A 22123-nucleotide genomic window follows, 5' to 3' on the forward strand; every position below is an offset into this window, starting at 1 on the left:
ATGCCCGTGGGTCATCACTAAGGTGCTCAAGCATGGCCAGATGTTGGGATCCAGGGGCAGAAACAACTACTCTGTGGTGACACCAGCCAGTCTGATGAGCACAAAGGGCATATTTCAAGCTACCAGCCAATCTTTCCTTCACTGTGGTTGGAATTATAAAATCGTTAAGACTGGGAAGGACCTCCAAGACCATCAAGCCAAACTGACTGAATACCTCCATGTCCACTAAACTATACCACCAAGTGCCACATCTACAACATTTTTTGATCCCTTCCAGGGATGGTGGTGACTCTGCCACTCCCCTGGACAGCCTGTTCCAATGTTTAACCACTCCTTCAGTGAAGACTTTTTGCCTGATATCCAACCTGAACCTGCTGAAACTTGAGGCTATTACCCTTTGTCCTCTCCTGTGTTACCTGGGACAACAGACCAACTCCCACCTGGCTACACCCTCTTTTCAGGGGGTTATAGAGAGCACAAGGCATCCCTTGAGCCTCTTCTCTCACTTAGACATCTCCAATAAGGTAATAAGGGCTGTGCCACAACCCCAGACCCCAGACCCCAGACCCCAGTGGGACAGTGCTGTGGGCGCTTTGGGTCCTGTGTGACCTCTGCTGGGCTGGCTCACCGAGGTGTTCTGGCACTGCACACTGGAGCTGTTGAACCTCAGGGCTGGCACCCTCTGCTCGTTGCCCTGGATGTTCAGGATGCACTCGTAGCCTCGCTGGCCCGACTGAGGCTGTGGCAGGTTCTTGGCCTTCAGCGTGATGGGTTTGATCACCTCCACCGGCACCAGGATCTTCTCTGCCTGCAGCAGCTGGGGACAGTCCTGGGGAGAGAGCAGACAATGCATTAAGTCAGCACGTGGGTTTCCCAGCCCCAGGTGGAGTCCTGTGATGCTTCTCAACCTTCTCACTTCGCCTGATTACAAATCCTTTGCCGCTCCCTGGAACTCGCTCCTTTACAGGAGTATTCAAGGAGCATTACAGGGAAGGCTCAGATAAACAGGAGAGGGAGGATTTCTTTTACAGACCATCCTTTCCTATCTCCCTTGCTTATATTGCAGACTTTCAGCCTCCAGGACCCAGGAAAGCCACCTCTGGTGCTTTTTAATACCTGCTCTGTTATTCAGGTAATGGAAAAGTAATCATATTCCCTCCATGGACATAGTCCAGTTGCAATGCTGTGATGGAAGTGAATAAAGCAAAAAATTCTGAGCATAATTCCTTGCTTCCCAACAGCCAACACGCCGCTGCACAAAAGGCACAGCTCCAGCAAGACACGTTGCAACCTACAGAGTCAGGGATGTTAAAAAGAGAGTTTATTTTGCCTTAGAGGAGGACAAAATATTTATTACAGATAGATCTGTAAGCGTGTGATTGTGTGAGTTCGTAGTAAATCTTGGAGGCGAGAAAAGATTAATTAGGCCACAGCTTACAGGTGTCACACTCAAAGACAGTTTATTCAAGAACTCCATGGAGAGAAAAAAAGACAGGTAAAAGCTCCTTTCTGACTTCCAATTACAGAATATATCCCTTACCTTTTCCCACCCATAGCTTCATCCTATAGGTTGAATTAAAGTGTCTGTAAAACTCATCACAGCTTTAACTGGATGACACTTTTAGACAAATGTTCATCATTGCTATGACCATCTTATCTCTCAACATTCCATTCCCATGAGTAGAATAACCCAAAGCCTTCTTATTTCCTTTGGTTTTGCTAGTTATTGGTCTCTTTCTCACAGAGTTAAACTCACACCTGCTAGCAGGCTTCAAAATTTTGTCCGTTATTCTAAAAACCCTTTTTCTCAACTCAAAAATCTTTCTTTTATTCCTACATAGATCCATCTCCCAAGAAACAACAGTTACACAATGCACAGAGCCCCCTGGAAAGGCTTGGCCCTGGTTCACCAAAGGAGAAATGCCAAGTGGATGTTGCTAATCTGGTGCCTCTTGGTGGGCCCTCACAAGAGTTGAGGTCTGGGCACCCAAAGCTGTCATTAATTAGCACCACTGTAGTTAAGAGTGGCCATGAGCTGCTTCTTCACAGCACACACAACTGCAAGCTGCCACATCCATGGCTTCTAGGAAGCCATCACATCTTCAGGAAATTACTGCAGCCTTTTCCTGGCTAATCCAAGGCCATTTGATATAAAATAGCATCGCTTAAACCACCACAACAGGCTACAAAACATAAGCACAGCCCACACTCCCTGGGAGTGCCCACCTCTGCCCTCTGTTGATTCTTTTCAACTCCTAGATGCCAAGGTAAAGTTTGTCCCCTCCTTTTCTTCTCTGCACTGCATTTGGCACTGTTTGCTCTCTGTAAGGAACTCCAGTATCAGATGGTGCAGCCATTCTGCTCAGTCCAGAGAGCAACAGCATTTCCTCCTGTCCTGCCCAACACCAAAGCCAGGACCGGTTGGTTCCAGCAGAGACAGAACACTGAAAGAGGTGAATCCTTAATCTGTAGGTGTGGGGTGTGCACAAAGGGAAAATGATTGATTCAGAGGAGAAAGGGGAAAGAACTGAAAGGCTCAGAAGTGGAATTTATGGCTTATTGAGAGCCTGGGAGCTTGTTAGAGCAGATGGTGGGAGCATGTTACTGATGCAAACAGCTTAGGGAGATAAAGAAATGGATTAGACATGTAACATCTGCAGTTACATCAACCAGGAACAGAATTAAAGGAGCCATCAGTCATGACATTGCATGTGTGAGTTGACCCATGGCCAGGGGTCAGGAGGAAAATCCAGCAGCCACCCAATGAATCCCTGCAGTGAAGTCCAGAAGCCTTCCTCAGTCCCTGAGGGTCTGTCCTAGTGGGGATGCCAGACAGAAAGGTCCTTCAGGGCCACACGATTTCTCATCTGCACTTACAGGGTGATGCTGATGGTGTAAGTAGCTGAGAGCTAATGGTGGAACTTCAGTTGGCCTTGCCCAGATTAGCACCAGAGTCTGGACAGCCAAGGACAGTCCCTGGAGCTGGGTGGAGCTGAACCATCATCTTGGGTCCAGTGGCCACGTTCTCCCTAAAGTGGCACAAGGCCTGGCTTGATACCTGCTACCAAGGACTGAGGCTTAATAAGTCATCAAGTTAACCTGGTTGGATGGTGTAAGGATTGGAGGTGGAAAGGAATGCCCATGGGGTACTTCAATGCAGTGATGAACTTCACCACTGTGATTCTCTGCACTCCTGGGGATTGATGATTGAATGTTTGAGGAGCTACACCCTGTTCCAGTGCTCCTTTCTCTTGCTGTTGTTCTGTCCTGTGATGAAACATCTCCAGGGAATGATTAATGCTCAAACACAATAGCTGAAGTGTCTGAGAAGTGTTTTTCTTGTTTAAAGAGCAAGGCTTTACCATCTAGAAGGTCTTCCCAACCTTGGGTTCAATGGTCCTACCATGTCATGACAGACCAGCCTTAATGCTAAATGCAGGGTTAAGTAGCTACTCAGCATGGGAAAGTGAGGCATAATTAGGGTGACTTAGACCTATAAAAACCCAGAAGGGCAGGGAAAGGAGGTGGTCTGGGCTATACTAGAGCAAGAGAGAGAGCTTCCAGTGCTGAACACACCAGTAGATACCACGTGTAAACACCGTTTGGGACTATATGCCTTCAGCACCTCCTGACTCTTCCTTGTCATCTGCCCAGCCATGTCCTGGGGCTTCTGCACCAGCTTCCTCTCTTTCTCCTGGCTTAAGAAAACAGCTTGGCAACATCCTCTCCATTTTTCTTCCTCCCCAGCCACAGGAGTTGAGAGAGAGATGCACTGGCAGAGGGAATCAGTGGGGCAGGAGGATGGGAAAGCCCTATCTGCCACTGAGCAGCCGTTTCCCGAGAGTGGGCTTTTTCCTTGGCATCTGTCAAACAGAAAAGCCTCTGATGGGAGCTGGAGGATGGAGGCTGGAGATAGACCACTCTGTTACCTGCAGGCCAATCCCAGCTCTTCAGCCTGGTCTTTCTTGTGTGGCTTTATCCTGTCCCCCTCCACCACTGGTGCTGTAACCTTTCCGATAACACTTGTTTCAAGTTCATTAACAAGCCGTGATTGAGGCAGCCCCAAAACAGGATTCGTTTGCATATAAAAAGCTCTGCAGTGCTGTGAGGAAGTTCATTATAGATAATTGAAGAGGCAAGCGCCATAAAGAGGAAATCCTCCCAATGTGGCTTTATCTGATTGACCTAATGTTCTTTCTAATTGAAACGGGGAGGGGAAGAGGCAATTTCATTGGGTGATGGACTGCAGAAAACCTCTGAGCTTGGACCAGGCTCTGGGTTCGGATTCAAACAGAACTCATTTCGCAGCCTGTGTCAAGCTTTGGGTGCCTGGCCAGGTTTGTATTTTTGAGGGCAAAACATCAACCTGCTCAGAGCAGACCCAAGCAGAAGGGTCCTTAAGAAAGAATTATCTTGGGCATTTTACAGTGGAGGAACTTTCTCTGCATCCTTCTCCTCTGCAATGGACATCACCTAGGCTGGAAGACCATGTTTTTCACATGATGTAGGGGAAATAAACACATACAGTGCCAACAACTGCACCAAGGAAGGGCACAATCCCATCCCTTTTGCCTTTGGTATACAATAAATTAAGCCTTTTTGCCCAGCTCTAAAGGGAGCTGATTCAGAATCCAGAAAACAGTCGTTGATTCATTTTGCGTGTGCACCTTCATTCTAGTCCTTAAGTGCTTTCAAATGAGTCAGATCATTTAAAATAATGTCCTCCACCCTTGCCAATGACTCCTATCAGCAGCAATGCACACCTCACATCACCAAAATTTTGCCAATTACCAAGCCAGAGAGCTTTTGCAGGGAAAACACTGCACGAAATGGGCTGAACTCATTGGGTCGATGGTAGTTTAATTTTCTTTATTTATAACTCCTCACAGAGCGCCCACAAATGTGCTTTGTTGTAGCTTGCAGAAATAATAAAGTCTCAGAAATATGAGAACCTTTTCTCTCCCATATGTGTTATGGCCTCCATCACAGCCAAACCTCAGTCCCCAGTGAGAGCCATCACAATTCTGCTAAAGAGAACAATGAAACCTCTCTGAGGCCACGTGGCCTCAGCCCTGAAGTGATTAGTTTGGTTGCTTTATGGTGCTTCAAACATCTAGAGTTGTGATTTCATGGAGATTTCATGGTGCTATTTCCCAGTATGACCAGGTTATCATCCTGTGAGGCATGTAGGGATCTTTCACAGCCTTGTGGTGTTTCATGAGTTTCCTCCTAACCTTATTTTGCACAGTTTCACTCTCCATTACTGTTTCTGGCCAGGGTTATGATCCAAACAGTCATCAAAGTGTTTTCCATTTTCCAAAAGAAAATGAGGTCTATCTGTTTTGAATGGAAGGCCTTCCACATGGGAACAGGTAAAACATCCATGGAGGTTTAATTGAATGTGCCATCCATCTATCAACAGTCTCCTCCTTATATTGGAGTCCCAGTTCACTTGTCTTCTCTTGTGCAACCCTGGTCCCACAGAATCATAGAATAATAGAATGGATTGGGTTGGAAAAGACCTCCAAGATCATCAAGTCCAACCCTTGGTCCAACTCCAGTCCCTTTACCAGATCATGGCACTCAGTGCCACGGCCAAGCTCAGTTGAAAAACCTCCAGGGATGGGGAATCCACCCCCTCTCTGGGCAGCCCATTTCAATGCCTGAGCACTCTCTCTGCAAAGAACTTCATCCTGATATCCAACCTAGACCTCTCCTGGCAGAGCTTAAGCCCAGGCCCTCTTGTCCTACTGTTGGTTGCCTGAGAGAAGAGACCAATCCCCACCTGGCTACAACATCCTTTCAGGGAGTTCTAGACAGTGCTGAGGTCACCTCTGAGCCTCCTCTTCTCCAGGCTAAACACCCCCAGCTCCCTCAGCCTCTCCCCACAGCACTTGTGCTCCAGTCCCTTCTCCAGCCTCGTTGCTCTTCTCTGGCCCTGCTCCAGCACCTCAATCTCTTTCCTCAACTGAGGGGCCCAGAACTGAACACAACACTCAAGGTGTGGCCTCCCCAAGGCAGAGTCCAGGGGAAGGGTCACTGCCCTGGGCCTGCTGGCCACGCTAGTTTGGATCCAGGCCAGGACCCCATTGGCCTTCTTGGCCACCTGGGCACACTGGTGGCTCCTGTTGAGCTTCCTGTCCCTCAGTCCCCCCAGGTCCCTCTGCCTGGCTGCTCTCCAGCCACTCTGTGCCCAGCCTGGAGCGCTGCAGGGGGTTGGGGTGGCCAAAGGGCAGGACCTGCACTTGGCCTTGTTGAACTTCATCCCATTGGAATCAGCCCAGAGCATTCAGGTGAGGGAGTCTTTCCATCTTTTCCCTCAGACTGGCTCCTCATGATCCCTGGGAGGACTGGTTGAATCTCCACTTTGAACTCACTTATCACTGACTGCATTGGAAGAGTCTTTGGCAAGATAAACTCAACCCTTGGCAATGGAATTTCACCCTTCCTTTTCCAGAAGAGTAGGAGCCATCCCCATTCAGGCCCAGACACAGCCACACCACCAACTCTTTCACTACTCATCTCAAAGCATCCAGTGCCCTTTTCTTCCGCCATGAAATCCATTTTTTCATCCTCAGCCTTAAGGTTTTTTTTTTAAGACTTTCTTTTCAATATCTCTCACTCAGTCACCATTTCTGTGCCTTGTCCAAGCCATCTTGCCTGGAAAGAACATGACCATAAGATGAATCTAAGTGGGTACCAAAATTTACTCACTCCAGACTTTTGGGACCCCACAAGAAATGAAACTCAAGAGTGTTATTTACTCACATACCACATAAATAAACACATCTCTTGTTCCTCTGCTCTGCTGAACTGTAATGTTCTGTTTTCTCTGCGTTCCCCGTGGCTTTGTCACCCGCCCACACTGTGCTGTAATCAAGTCAAGAGGGTAAGAGTCGAGAGGCAGGGATTGGGTATTTATGAAGATATCTGGACCACAGCATCTGGATGCTCTGCAAATTAGATTAGACTCGAAAACATCATGGCAAAAACAGAATGAGGAATGAGAAATAAAAGGAAAGGAAGGAATGAGAAAAAGGAGAGAAAAAAAAACCCTCCCCAACCTTTCACTGACTGTAGAAAAATCAGATCCCACCTGGATAAAAAGCAGGAAAATGAAGCATAAAGTTGCTCAGCATTCCCACTGAGGGAGGGGAAGGGGGGTGAGTTACAGTCCACACTGTGTTTACATTATTACACCACTAATTCTTAACAGCATAAAAATTATATTTCAAATTTACACGAACGGTGCCGGGGAACGTTATTATGTTATAAAGTGGAATCAGGTCAATGCCTGGTAGGCAGAATTCCAAGCTCCATAAATTTCTGGATGTACTTTCCCCCCAAATTTACATCGGCACCAGCAGCAATCAAACCAGCTCAAAAAAAAAAAAAAAAAAAAAAAAAAGCTCACCCGGTCAAAGAATTTTTTAATGCACCATATATTTTATCTGCACTTCCTAAGTTTACAGTGTTGTTAGTTTGATTGATGGAGTGCTTATTTATTGGCACAGCCAAAGTAATAATACATGAGGAAAATGCTTAGAACTTTAAAGGCAGCTGATGAGGAGAAAGCAACAGGATTTATGGGAAGTGTAAACATCTGCAGAGACAACAAAGGAATAATTGAGTCCTTGCATCTCTGTCACTTCTGGTGGCTCCTTTCTAGTTAAGAGTCTTCCATGCACTCAGGAGCAAATTCTAGCTCTCTTTTGACAGGTATTGCAAGGGATTCTGGTGCCTGGGAAAAGGTGCCTGGTGCTCAGTCGAGGGCAGAGATCAGGCCCTGTTTAAGTTCTGTGGACTCTGGTACTTAAACCCTTAGCCCTGCACAGGACAAGCCTCAAGTCACACTGTGTCCCTGAGAGAATCATCCAAACACTTTTTGAGCTCTGGCAGCCTTGGTGCTGTGCCCACTGCCCTGGGGAGCCTGTTCAGTGCCCACCACCCTCTGAGGGACAAACCTTTTCCAACTTAAACCTCCCCTGACACAATTCCAGGCCATTCCCTTGGGTTCTGTCACTGGTCACCACAGAGAAGAGATCAGTGCCTGCCCTTCTCTTACCCTCAAGAGGAAGTTGGTGATCCTTGTGGGTCCCTTCCAACTCAGCCTATTCTGTGGTTTCAGTGGTGGTATCACAGCTGGAGGAAGGGAGTCTTGTGTTCAGTTCTGGGCTCCTCAGTTCAGGAAACAGATTGAGGGGCTGGAGCGGGGCCAGAGAAGAGCAACAAGGCTGGAGAAGGGACTGGAGCACAAGTGCTGTGGGGAGAGGCTGAGGGAGCTGGGGGTGTTTAGCCTGGAGAAGAGGAGGCTCAGAGGTGACCTCAGCACTGTCTGGAACTGCCTGAAGGGAAGTTCTGGCCAGGTGGGGGTTGGTCTCTTCTCCCAGGCACTCAGCAATAGGACAAGGGGGCACGATGGGCTCAAGCTCTGCCAGGGGTGGTTTAGGTTTGATATCAGGAAGAAGTTCTTTGCAGAGAGAGTTCTCAGGGATTGGAATGGGCTGCCCAGAGAGGGGGTGAATTCCCCATCCCTGGAGGTTTTTAAGGTGAGCTTGGCTGTGGCACTGAGTGCCATGATCTGGTAATCAAAGTGGGGTTGGATTAAGGGTTGGACTTGATGATCTCAGAGGTCTCTTCCAACCCAACAGATTCTATGAGACCAGAACATCACAGAATGGTTTGGGTTGCAAGGCACCTTCAAGATCATCTCATCCCAATCCCCTGCCATGAGCAGAGACACCTTCCACTAGACCAGGTCACTCCAAGCTCTGTCCACCCTGGCCTTGGACACTTCCAGGGATGGGGCAGCCACAGCTCCTCTGGACAACCTGTGCCAGGGCCTCCCCACTGATGGACAGCAGCTCATCAACTCTGCTGCCAGAGCCTCTTTGGTTCTTGGCTTTAGTGCTCTGAAGGCTGGAGAACAATGAGCGGTGCTGATACCCTGAGAGTGGGTCCTTGTAAAGCAGGAGCTACATGAAGAAAACCAGGCTCCTCCTCTCCATGGCTCCTGGCCAAATCCTGAGATTGGGAGCAAAGTGACCCCCAGGGCCACACACACAGTGCCAGGAAATGACTCAGGTCAGCTGAGAGCTTGATCCAACCCAGGATTATTCTCTCTCTGAAGCCAGTCCACACATCTCTGCTGATGAACATTAATGATTTTACCCTCCTTTAATTCTTTATTAATAGAGTCCTTCTTAGCTGGTCCATTATTTCATGAGGAACAAGGTCAGGCTGCCATAATTATCCAAGTGCCACATTTATCCTTTTTAAGTAGAGACACAACATTAGCTTTCTTTCAGCCCTCTGCTGCTTTGACACACTCTCCAAAGGAAAAGTAATGATCCAGAGAGCAGGAGCCTTCTGGTCACTGGATGAGGGGAGTGGACTAGTGACAAAAATAGTAGATGGTTTTGTCATGAGGTCCATCTGCTCACTGGAAAGGGGCTGTTGGAGACATGTGAGCGGTCTCAGTTCTGTTGTTTTCTGAGTTTGGAAGTCGTAAAAAATATGAATGTGTGCACTGAAGAAGGTGGTGGATGTACAAGAGACAAACCATGCATTTACTTGGACAAAGTGTCATTTGCTAAAGGAAAACCCTGGTAAAGAAAGACAGTCCTTCTGAGTTACACACACAGGAAAACGGGTTGTGGAAAGCACAGGGCAGACCACAGGCAGCTTCTAAAGAATTAATTTCTTCTCTAATTATGATCATTTAAAGCTGCACCCTTCATAGGAAGCCTCCTGTCCTCCTATAAGGACTTAATCTGAAGTTCACAAGACCTTTCATGTACACTGTCCCTGCCCATGGTAGAAGAGTTAGAACTAGATGCTCTCTAAGGTCCCTGCCAACCCAAATCCTTGTATGATTCTATGATATCAAAGCACTGCACATCTCTAAGATCCCTTCCAGCCCAAATCCTTGTATGATTCTATGATATCAAAGCACTGCACATCTCTAAGAACCCTTCCAGCCCAAATCCTTGTATGATTCTATGATATCAAAGCACTGCACATCTCTAAGATCCCTTCCAGCCCAAATCCTTGTATGATTCTATGATATCAAAGCACTGCACGTCTCTAAGATCCCTTCCAGCCCAAATCCTTGTATGATTCTATGATATCAGAGCACTGCACATCTCTAAGATCCCCTCCAGCCCAAATCCTTGTATGATTCTATGATATCAAAGCCCTGCACATCTCTAAGATCCCTTCCAGCCCAAATCCTTGTATGATTCTATGATATCAAAGCACTGCACATCTCCAAGATCCCTTCCAGCCCAAATCCTTGTATGATTCTATGATATCAAAGCACTGCACATCTCCAAGATCCCTTCCAGCCCAAATCCTTGTATGATTCTATGATATCAGAGCACTGCACATCTCTAAGATCCCTTCCAGCCCAAATCCTTGTATGATTCAGTGATACCAAAGCACTGCCCATCTCTGCACAACAGCCCTGCAGCCCAGTGAAGCTGCGAAGTTTGAGCATTGACAGAATACCCCTTGGTCCTCTCATCCATGTAGGCACCAATGACATTGGAATGTCACTTCTCAACAAGGTTTCCTATACATCTGTGCCAAGAAATGGGGTTTGGATGTATAAGGGACTTTATCCAACTAAGACTTCCTCAGAAGTGAGAGGGTTCTCATGGCATTCTGGTGTCTAACAAGGGTTGAGCCCAAGCTGTTGTGCTTTCTTCCTAAGAGAGGACAGAAAGTCTACTTCTCCTCTAAAGCTGCCCATTTTTTCAAAGTTTGTAGGAACTTGGTACTTTTGAGAGCTCCAGACTTTGGCCCAAACTAGGCCAAGAATGGCCAGAGAGTTCAGAAGCCAACAGAGGTGATGGAGGAACAGATGGACCGGAGGTTGCACACAGGTCATGTTGATGCAAATCCACTTCCTTCAGAAACCAGGACAGAAGCCCAGAGAGTCATCATACTTTGGCTTCCCCAGTGGGAAGGTCAGGATCATGATATCATGGCTCTTGTCATCCTCCCCCTCAGCAAGATCCATGACAGCATGAGATAACATCCAAGCCAAAGCAAATGCACTCATGCTCAAAGAGAAGACAGGGAAGGAGGGTCTGGGCTCAGCCTTCTGGAGATGCCCCAAGCAAGGCAGGAGACACATTCCAGCCTCACTTCTTATCTGCAGCTTCAACATCCTGAGAATGTTTCTCCTTGGCCAGGTCCCAAAAGCTCACATGTTCCAAAGCAGTGAATGCAGCTGATGCTACAGTGGAGAAAAGCAAAATCTTTTGGCTTCAGAGCCAAGGCATCACCCTGGCCTAAGAATGGGGAACTGTCTTTCCTCCCTCACACTGCAGGGTGTCAGAGTGATCCCAGCAGACCTAACAGATGTCTAGAGAGCCAGAAAAGCCCGTAGCCACTCGAGGCATTACAATGGCATTGCACTGAGCTCGGCTATCAAAACAACATGAGCTCTTCCTGATGTTTTTTTTTTCCAGGATGCTGTGTTGGCAGGGACAGATGAGTATTACTCTGTTGCATTCTGAGATCATTGTGTCCTGTGGGATAAATAATCTTGCATTACAAAGATGAGTAGCCCAACTGTGATGGAAAACATTCAGCAGGGACACGGTATTGAATGTCAGGAGCTTCTTACATCTCTATTCCAACTAATCTCCCTGAGTTGCTCCTAAAAATCACAGGAACAGGTCTTTGATTAGTCACTCACAAGGTGTCTGGAGAGGCTAAGCTCTAAGAAAACAGGGTGTGTATTAAGGTAGGATGAACTGCTCTCAGAGAAGCCTTTTTCCATCATTTCTCTGTTCCTGTTTTGGTTTGGTTGGAAGTCTCAATGAGGAGAGAAACGATGGCACTGTTGTGCAGCAGGACAGATTTCCTGCAGATCCACCACCATAATAATCAGATAGATTAGACAGATGAGATAGACTGGATATTAAGAATTTTTGGCTGTGATAGTGGGCAGGCCCTGGCACAGGTTGCCCAGAGAAGCTGTGGCTGCCCCATCCCTGGAAGTGTCCAAGGCCAGGTTGGAGGGGGCTTGGAGCAACCTGGGATAGTGGAAGGTGTCGCTGCCCATGACAAGGGGTTAGAACTACATGATCCTTAAGGCTCCTTGCAACCAAACCTGTCTATGAATCCATGAAATCCTGCAGACATGGAACAAGTTACCAGCCTTTTCCCCTGCCAGCTGGATGACTGCAGGGCAAAATAGCTCAGAGATGACAAAAGGTACCCAAAAATAACAGAAGAAGCCACTTCACACGCATCTTTTTCTTCACCTCAGTGCAAGTCACCGTGACTTGCAAACAACAGCAAATTATCTAATTTGTTTGTACATGCTCAAAGACTTCTCATGAGCAGCCCCCACTGAGAGATCACGGCTCCAGGAACCAAGTACTGTACAAGCACCTATTAACTGAAAGTGTTTACCCAAATCAGGAGGTGTGAGGGAATCGGGGGCACAGAAAGGTGAACGTGTTCAAGTCAACTCAGTGTCATAAATATAACTCTCATCTGCTGGAATAAAACCTGTGGCTCATCAGTGCCCGACACTGGCTCTGAGCTGTATTTTCATGCTCTAACAGGACTCCATGAACAAGGGGAAGGATTTCTGCCTAGCCTCCAATTTCTGTGTTTAATTTCTTCTCATTATTGCCTGAAGTACCCACCTCTGGAGAGGATGTACCCACTACAAGACACATCTCCTTTTCTGGGAAAGGGCTGGAACAATGATGAGAGCTGAAGAGCCAAACCACAGGAGCCCTGAGACACAGCTGGAACCACACTATCAGCTACAGCTTCCTTCCAGGTTACCCCTGGACAGGATCCCAACCAGCCTGAACTCCTTCACTTGTTTTTGGAAACCCTTCTAAGAGCAAAACAGATGATAAACACCAACCTCTCAAGCTGCTTAAAAGCAGGTGCCACAAAACGTGTGCATCCCAACACCAAGTCCCACCTGCATGGGGTGGCTGCTGGTCCTCCTGCCTGCTCACAGCACTTGAAGGCAGCAGGTTGCCTGTGGTTGCCATGGAAACTACACCTCATCCCCTCCCCTTAATGACAGACAGGTGCCAGGAGAAGTGAGTGGATAATTGAAAGGACTCGTTGCTCTGGAATTGGCCTCGTTGCAGCTGTCATTACAGTCCCTGGGAAATGAGAGGGGCATCTTTTGAGCAGAGATGGGGTTTCTCTTCTCCCCATGCTGATGCTTCCAGCAGTCGCCTCTCCAGACGGGTTAAGTGAAGCTGGAAACGGGAGCGGGATGGAAACGGAGCAGTTGCCACAGCAACAGTTGGAGATGCATCACCAGAAGGTTTGTGGATGCAAAGGAGTAAAGAGCTGGCCATGCTCACCTGGTATCCCCCTCCCCAGTGCAGCCACCAACTCCACTGGGGTGCATTTTTGGAGCAGCTGGGCACTGTGCCTTCTTCCTACACCTTTAAAGAAGGACAAAACAGGACATTTGGGGTGGCCAGAGAACCTATTTGGCTTTGGGGACCTTGGGGCAAAGTCCTTCCTGAGTCACAGTGTGATGTACCAGCAGGATGGGGAAGGGCACTGCTGAGTTTCCTCCAAAGTCTTTGGTGAGGAGTTGTGGGCATTAATACATAGGACAGGATAGGATAGGACAGGATAGGACAGGATAGGACAGGATAGGATAGGACAGGATAGGATAGGACAGGATAGGATAGGACAGGATAGGATAGGACAGGATAGGATAGGATAGGATAGGATAGGATAGGATAGGATAGGATAGGATAGGATAGGATAGGATAGGATAGGATAGACTATGTTCAGTTCAAAGGAGACCTACAACAACCATCCAGTCCACCTGACTGACCATTTCAGGGCTGACCAACTGTTACATCTTGTTTTTAAGAACACTATCCAAATGCTTCTCAGATGTCTGCCAGTTCATGTTGAGTTGCCATTAACACCCTCTGCCTTCTTTTTCCCCCTTCCTTCCTTCCCGCTTCCCAAAAAACCCATTCCCAAGAAGGACAAAGAGCCAGGCAGAGCTAAATCAGTGCACTCCACTGCAGAGGCCACTGGTCCAGCATTTAGTTCAGCACAAGGCATGAGCAAACACTGGGTAAGGCAGAGCTTTGCTCCTCAGCAGCTGCTTGCCAGGATGCAGCTCACACAGCTTTCTATGGCTTTTGACAAATTAATATTTGAAGCAGTTGTTTCTTTTATGTGAGCTTTGCTGTCATTAGCACGTACAACTCGACATAAAACACTTTGCTGTGAGATCTTTTCTTCTGTTCCCTTTTTAGGCAGCAGACGAAAATCCTTTTAATAAAAAAGCTTGTTTGGGGGAGGAAGGAAAACACACGCACGCACAAATCGGCTGAGCAGGGAGAGATGAAAACCTCCTTCGAGGTAATTAAATGATTATGTATCTGTTAAACCCAGTGAATAATAGATTTGTTATCTAGGCTTGCTTTTGGCTTTTGCCATATTTTTTCCCCTCTTTTTCCCGTACACAAAGCTAAAATCCTTGCAAGGCCTGGAACAAGATAGTGTTCATCTTAGAGGAAAAGGCACAAGAAAAGATTTAATCCTTTATCCCATCAACTCAAGTAGCTACTCCAGCATCCCATCCTTGTACAAAAATACTGATGTGAAATACTGGATCAGAGCAGATCTCTACACAGATCTGGACACAGATGAGATGGACAATGCAAATCAGTGTTGGGTAATAGATATTAGGAGAGACTGGAGCTGTTTCTACAGCTGCTGCCACACTGGAGACCCTCCGATCAACTGTTTTACCCCCTCCTTGCCTCAGTTTCCCCCCAGATCTTGTTGACTGCCTTGCCTATTTACAGAAGATAATGACTGAGCTCTCTTACTTAGTGGTTGTGTTGGGTAAGTCAGGGTTGACTTCACAGTGTGTTAATCTGCAATGCAATGTTTGTGGTCAGACCCTAAACCTGTATTAGGACTTTAGTTATGGTCAGCAACAAATGTCAAAAGCAGAGAAAGCATGGCCAAGAAAAAAACCCAAAAGCTCAGCCCACTCCTTTCTATCTCTGAGACTAATTTGCCATCAGCTCTTTGGGAAAAACAACAACAGCAGCAACAACAACAATCCACTTCAGTATTAAAATGCCCTTTTCTCCTGGTGCTTCCCCTTCCTGCCCTCAGGAACGATAATATCAGCTCTCCTTTATAAAGCAAGAAGTCACTCCCTGTATTTCAAGCAAGTGGACCTGGCTTTTGAAAACCTGCTGTGAAGGGAAATTACACGCCAAGGTGAAGTATTTCAGCCACAAATCATCTGGAGACTTTGTCAACCCTGTGTGATTAAGATCAGTGCCATAATCATAAATACTCTTGCTTTATGACCATGCTGGAGTTCTTCACTGCAGCAAACATGGGCTTTCCCAAGGCTCCCAGACTGGTTGATCCAGATCTGTTACAGGCAGGACTGATTCACCAGACAAATGACAGGTAAGAAAGTCATATCTCCATGTTGGTGGTGAGGGCTGTGCCTTTTCTGTCCTTTCTCCATCTCTGGTTGTTTTTCCAGGTGGTGGTAGGACAGCTGGAGGATCACAGTTATCCATGATGCAATTCAAAGGCTCCCCTTGGATGGCTGATCACAGGCTACACAGACACAAACAGCATTTTGCCTTCTGGACAGTGTGGGGCAGGGCCAAAGTCCTTCTGCTGTCCCACTGGATCAGCCTCATATTCATCCAGCATTCTGAATTAATCAACAACTCACACCAAAATTAAAGTAAAAACCTCAGGTTCTCTCAGAGAACATGAAGAAAACGTGAATGAAAGGCTGAGCCAGTAGGAATCCAGAAACTTGTGAGGTGTCCCAAGGAAATGATAGAGTCAGAAGCACACAAGGCCACAAGCCTCCCTTCAAAGCACTCCAGGCTGGTCCAGGGGTGATGGGTGCCAGCCCAATGAGTCCATTTGTGGCCCAGGCCATCTGGAGAGTGGGAAGTCTCTTCCCACATGATGGCAAGATAATGTAAAGGCAAACAGAGAAAAAAATCACCTGAGGGTGGGCACAGCAAGAGGAGGTGAAGACCATAATGAGGGGGAGGGTGGAAGGCTTGGCAGGCCAGCAGTGATGACTACAGAGGGAAGGAGTTTCTGGCACAGTTCCATATGATAGAGTAGCACCAATATTTGTTTGCTTGGCAAGGAGTCTCTTGGTGCAATCAGCCCATATGATCCTGGAAGACACCCAAGCTAATCTGTTCAGCAAACTCATGGATAGATTGCAAATGGGATGGGTCAACCACCCCATGCTGGTAGTGCAGCTTCCCACCAGTGCCTCCTCCAGGCTTACTGGTTCAGCAGGTGCTCATGCCTGGATGGTAATAAACACTTCCCTCTCCTCATCCTCCAGGGGTCTGAGTGCTCGTAGAGGAAAGGATTGAAAGGAGCATGGGGATGAGAGGCCAGCAAGAATAGAGCCACTCAACATGATGCTGCATTTCAAGCACTGCTGAAGATGGCACTGGGAAGTCTGGAAATGGACCTCAGTTCCGTCAACTTCGTGAGAGACGTTGCGTCACCAGGAACGGGGTGAAGGTTTGGATGGGCAACGAGGAGCCAGGCTTGGCTTCAAGATACTCAGTGATTTCTATTGTTCAAAGAACCCACTCAACAAATAGGCAAGTGTGCAGGACAGAAAATGATAGAATTGCATGTGAAAGTAAAAAATAGGCAGTGGAAGGTGCAGTGAGAGCCATGAGTCAGTGGGAAGACGGCTTTTCACGGGAAGCGTGGGAGATCCAACACAGAGTTTGCTCAAAGTGCCATTAGACAAAACCTTCCTGGTCCCAGGGGGACTGTAAAACTGTTTGTCAGAATGCACTTGTGATGCCATCCTTTTCCAGCCTGAGTGTCCTTGACAGCCACAAACACACAGAGGGAACGAGAAGGACCCTGAAGTTACAGGGCATTTCTCACATTGCCAGGCAGAAAGGAGGCTTGGAAAGTTTTGGGGGTTGGAAGGGCATTATCCTTCCTGGTTTTGTTGTTCCAGTGCTGAGAAGTGTCTCCTCTCTCCAGCAAACAGAAAAACCAGCTCCTGAGCTGATCAGCTGAGTTGTATCCCAGGGGAAAGAGATCCCATTTGTGCTTTTGCTGCTGCCTTCGTTAGCACTGACCAATGTAACACACATGTCACTGATGACACAGGGGTCAGTGATGATGTCATTGCCTTGTAGATCAATACTTGTCTTCCCAGGTTGGGAAAACCTCACAGAGCAGCTCTGCAAGATCAGAGAGGGAGTTTATGAAGCTTAGCAGGAAATTTTCTGTCAAAGGGGATGGAAAAAGAGAAAGAGCAAACTCTACTGGCAGACAAAGCCCCCCAGACCGGAGGTGTATCCTGGAACACCTTTCAGAAATCAAACTAATAGAGATGATAAAGCTAAAAAGACAGTTCTGCAGAGTTTGATGAGTCCTCTGTCTCCTTCCCAGTTCTTTATTCCCTCCTCCCAGGACCTTGGAGGGAATAAAGCTCAGGGGCTGTGCCATGCCCAGTCCATTCCCAAAGAAAGTGGGATAATTCTCATCATCTTCTTCCTGATGTCCTGAATACCAGGGATGTGATAGGGATTGAAAGCACAGGAAATCCACCAAAGTTTGTAGGCATTTCTTTTTGGGCAAGGGACTGGAGGACAGAAGAGGCAGGAACTGGGAAGGAGAGTGCTGTGCTTGGTACATGAGACACACCAGAGGAGTCTGCCAGAGGACATCAGTGGTGGTGGTTGTGGCATTGCACAGCAGGAAGCTGAGACTGAGACTCCCAGTGATTTCCACTCAGCAAGAGATGAGGTCCTTCTAATCCCTGAAGTAAAAAGCACAGAAACCTGTGGCCAGCAGGACTGGCCAAACTTTGCCAAGGCTCCATGTGAGGGAATAGTCCCTCTCTAGTTGGGATAACCTGCCAGAAGGGCTGAGCCCTGGGCTACTGTTCTTCACCCCCCCCACCACCACCAAGGAGAAGGTGCCCAGCCCTCCAACTCCTCAGCACATTTTCCAGCAGGTTTACAGCAAATTCTAAATCCTGGTGGATGGAGGAGACATGAATATTTATGGATTGTCCCAGTGCTGTAGCAGGTCAGAACTTCTGATGCAGGACATCTCAAGCAGCACATATGTAATATCTCAACCAGCATTCAGGGAAGGGAAGGGATGGGAGGGAACAGGGATGTCACAGGAGTCTGAAGACATTACATGTGGGTCTTTTGGTCCAACAGACCACCTGCCTGGGGAAGGAGCTGGGGGCAGATGGGGCACCACATTAGACACACCAGAGCCAGCAGACAGCACAGGGAACAGCGAGGGTTTCACCCTCTGAATGCAGCACATGTTGCCAGAGTTTCCAGCAGCCACTTGTGCTCTGGTGGCTCAGCAGGTATCAGATCTCTTAATGGGTACTGGTCCCTTGGGCCAGGCAACCAACCAGTGCTCTCAGATCATTTACCAGACAGCCCAGGATGCTTTCAGACCATTCCTGGCCAGGAAGTAATTAAGTAGTTTCCTATTTGTATTCTCCTGAGCCCTACTTGTCTGTGAGCGCTTGTTAGTCACAATACCTGCCAGGCAGCATTTGCAGCTCTGTGTTAAGCCCAGCCCCAAGGTCCAGTTCAGCTCAGTGACTGGCAATGAGGCACCTCCTGGCCTCATCTGGAGGTACTTTGAGGCACTGACCACCAGGCACCAAATCCATGAAACCACAGAGGTGTTCAAAGCATGGCTGAAACCTACTTGGCACCATGGACAAAGCCCTAAATCCTCCCCAGATCTCAACAGCCTGGGATAGCTGCTTAGAGGAGAAAAATATCTCCATCTCTCCTGGAAATGTATGACCAGTGTTTTCCATCCCTCCCAGTCCCTTGGTGGCAGAGTTTGGAGTGACTTTCTAAGGTAACACAACCCCTGTAGGTTGTAGGAGGTCGGGAGCAGCTCCCTGGGGTCTGGCAGAGCAGGGAGGAGAGGAGTTTGTATACACAGAGAGAGAGTTGAGGGTCTTCTGGAGGGTCAGCAGAACAGGGAGAGGGACTGGGGGTGGAGAAGGCTTCTTGGACTGCTAGTCTGAGAGGTGCCATCACCCCTGACACACATCCTGTGGCCCTGCCTACCTCAGGCATCTTGACTCGTCCCTCCTGGAAGGAGCAGGAACTGGGGTCATGGGTGCAGACGTGGCGGTACTTGCACCAGTGACACCTGTATGGGCTCTCCACGCATGAAAGACACCTGGAAACAGAGAGAAGCAGCAGTCACTTGGGCAGCCAGGTGCCATCAGCCAGCAGGACAACCCCTGGGGCTGCCAGTCTTTCTCAGAGGGAAATACAGCCTGGCAAACATGGCTTTTTCCATCACTAGAAGGTGACAGGCTTTCCACTGACACAACATCATCAAGCTTCAGGATGGTGCTGGACTTGCCATGGTCTTAGCTGGTTGTCACTGGGATGACAAGCATCTCATATTAATGAATTAATTTAGGTTGTATTCATACCATTGCAACTAGAGGAATAATAAATATTTATTGCATTTTGGTTGTCCTGTTACAACTTTTATTCAGGCCATCAATGAGTTCTTGGCTTTGTGCAAAAGAAGTGTCCCCCTTTTTGCCCAAATCCTGAGTGTAACAAAAAATATGAGATATGAGGCTGTATGGAAATAAAAAAATGTGAGATTAGGGAATAGGTGGAAATAAAAAAATATACTGCAGCCTTACTGCCTCCATGCTGAGCTGCACCAGTGCCCTGGTGGCTGGGAAGACATCATGAGGAGGTGGCCAAATGAGGGACTGGTGGGAGGAGTGATGGCCATGGAAGGCAGTCCCTGGGCACCACCAGTCCCATATGGTTAATCCTCCCATACATGACACAAAGGCCAGAGACAAACTGGGATGCCCCAAAGTCAGAAAACCAAGGATGAAGGAGGGAATTTTCTCCCCCTGTGTCCCACAGGTTTATTTTTGTGAGTTCTGACCAGGGTGATGAGGCTCCTGCAAATATACTAATTGGATTCTTCTTTTCTTCATCTCAGCAGAGGAGTAAAGACTATTGGAGCAGTCACCTGGGAAGCAGGAGAATATTTAGAACATCACCTGCTCAGAGTGTAGGAAAGAGCCATTCCCACCATCTTACAAGGTTTTGCTCTCCTGTGCCCCAGGGGCTCTGCAGAGTGAGAGCTGCAAACACCTCTCCTGGCTGTGTTACAGCACTGACTTCTGCCCACACCACACTTCTTTTTACATTTAATGTTGTATCTGCTCACCAGCAACCAACAGGAGCCATAAAATACTCTTGGCACAATCCTGGTCCTCGACACTCTGGAGACCTTCATGTCAAAGACATGGAGGGGGTAGAGTGTGTCCAGGGAAGGGAATGGAGCTGGGGAAGGGTCTGGAGCTCCAGGAGCAGCTGAGGGAGCTGGGAGGGCTCAGCCTGGAGAAAAGGAGGCTCAGAGGGGACATTCTTGCTCTTTCCAACTCCCTGAGAGGAGGGGAGAGCCACATGGGGTTGGGTTTTTCTCCCAAGGAACAAGGGACAGCATGAGAAGAAATGGCCTCAAGCTGTACCAGGGGAAGTTTACATGGTATTAGGAAACTATTTTTCATTTAAAGGGTCGTAAGGCATTGGAACAGGCTGCTCAGGGAAGTGGTGGAGTCACCATAACTGGAAATGTTCAAAAAATGTGTGCATGTGGCACTTGAGGAGGACATGGTTTGATGGTCACCATGGTGGTGGTGCTTGGTTGATGGTTGGACCTGGGGATCTTGGAGGTCTTTTCCAACATTAATGATGTTATGATTTTATAGAGCTGCAGGCCCTGAAGTACCAGGAGGTAACTTGAGGGGGGTGAATTTTCCTGGCTCTTACTGGAGTTTTAATGGGCAGGAGAGAAAAAATTGCCTCCAGCAGAGCTTGTCTGAGCCCAACAGGCAGTCCCACACCCTCTCCCCTGTCTCTGAGAAATCTTGCTCAGCTCCAATCCACCTTCAGCTCTGGTACAGCAACTTATTCTTCAAATTGGTAACAAGTGCTTGCTCTGATACATCGAATTAAAAATGGATAGCATAGTAGAGTTTGTCAAGTAAGAAACCCAAACATGCCATAAATATTTAACACCACCATCTCTCCTGCTCTCCCCACCAACACTTGCTTTCTGACACTGTTTGTCAAAGCAGGAGGAACATGGAAATAAGATTTGCCTCTCCTTGTGAATTGCTGAGCCGCAGTAATGATGTGCCTTTGGCACCTCTGACAGCTCAGTGGTGGGGACAGAGCTGCTCAGCCTTGCTCAGGGGTGGATCATCCCACTGGAAGAGCATGTTCTGCAGGGAAGCTGCAGATCCACTCTGGTGGGGCAGCTCCTGAGCAGCCCTGGGTGGCAGCCAAACTCCAGCAAAATGGGGTGTGAGGCAGGAAAGGAGCTCCTGGCATGGAAAAGATGATCTTGAGGAATCGTCCGGGTACTCCCTGCTCAGTTCACATCACGCAGGAACCATAAACTCCTCCTGTCTTTTCTGATTGGAAAGTCCAAGCTCATATTAACCACATGGGGCAGGCTCCTGCTGGTGGGACTGGCAGCATGGGTGAGGGTTGAAGGTGCATATGTATGGGCAGGATCCAACCATCCACAAAAAACTGCTGAACAGGAAGATGAGTGGGGCACGTGCTGAGGTCAGAACTCGATTGTGACTCAATTCTGGGGCAAACTGCCCCTAATGTGATGCTCTGGCTGCAGAACAAGTGGGCCCTATACTTTTGGTCTTCTCAGAAGGGACTGCCCCATTCTGGCTGTCACACAACTGACCCTGACCCCTGGGCACCTTCACACCTAACCAGCTTCCCAAGGGACACACCAACAGGGGGTTCTGTGGCAGACCCAGGGGTGGAATGGGCAGAAAGTATCAAAGGAAATGAACATACGAGTTGTGGACGCTGCAGTTGTAGAAGACGAAGCTGGTGCTGGCAAAGGTCATACCCGTTTCTTTGGACTTGAGCTGAAGCTGCACAATGTGATGGTCTCCTGGGGAAAAAAGATACACATCAGTGTGTGGACTGATTTGTTACTTTAGTTAAGCCCTGATGGCCAGGCCACCAGCCTGAACCTGGAGCTGTCC

General features: G+C 48.0%; 1 protein-coding gene across 1 annotated transcript in view; it reads right to left on the reverse strand.

The window, feature by feature from the left end:
• Positions 1 to 22123, reverse strand: part of PLXNA4 (plexin A4) — a 538710-nt gene that overhangs the window by 98231 nt on the left and 418356 nt on the right. The window contains exons 8-10 of the mRNA XM_071552881.1: positions 21930 to 22029; positions 19128 to 19242; positions 629 to 829 (exon numbers count right to left, since the gene is read on the reverse strand). Of these exons, the coding sequence (XP_071408982.1) occupies positions 629 to 829; positions 19128 to 19242; positions 21930 to 22029 (416 nt within the window). The remainder of the gene's footprint in view (positions 1 to 628; positions 830 to 19127; positions 19243 to 21929; positions 22030 to 22123) is intronic.

The sequence above is a fragment of the Pithys albifrons genome, chromosome 3 (assembly GCF_047495875.1).
Source record: "Pithys albifrons albifrons isolate INPA30051 chromosome 3, PitAlb_v1, whole genome shotgun sequence".
NCBI lineage: Eukaryota > Metazoa > Chordata > Aves > Passeriformes > Thamnophilidae > Pithys > Pithys albifrons.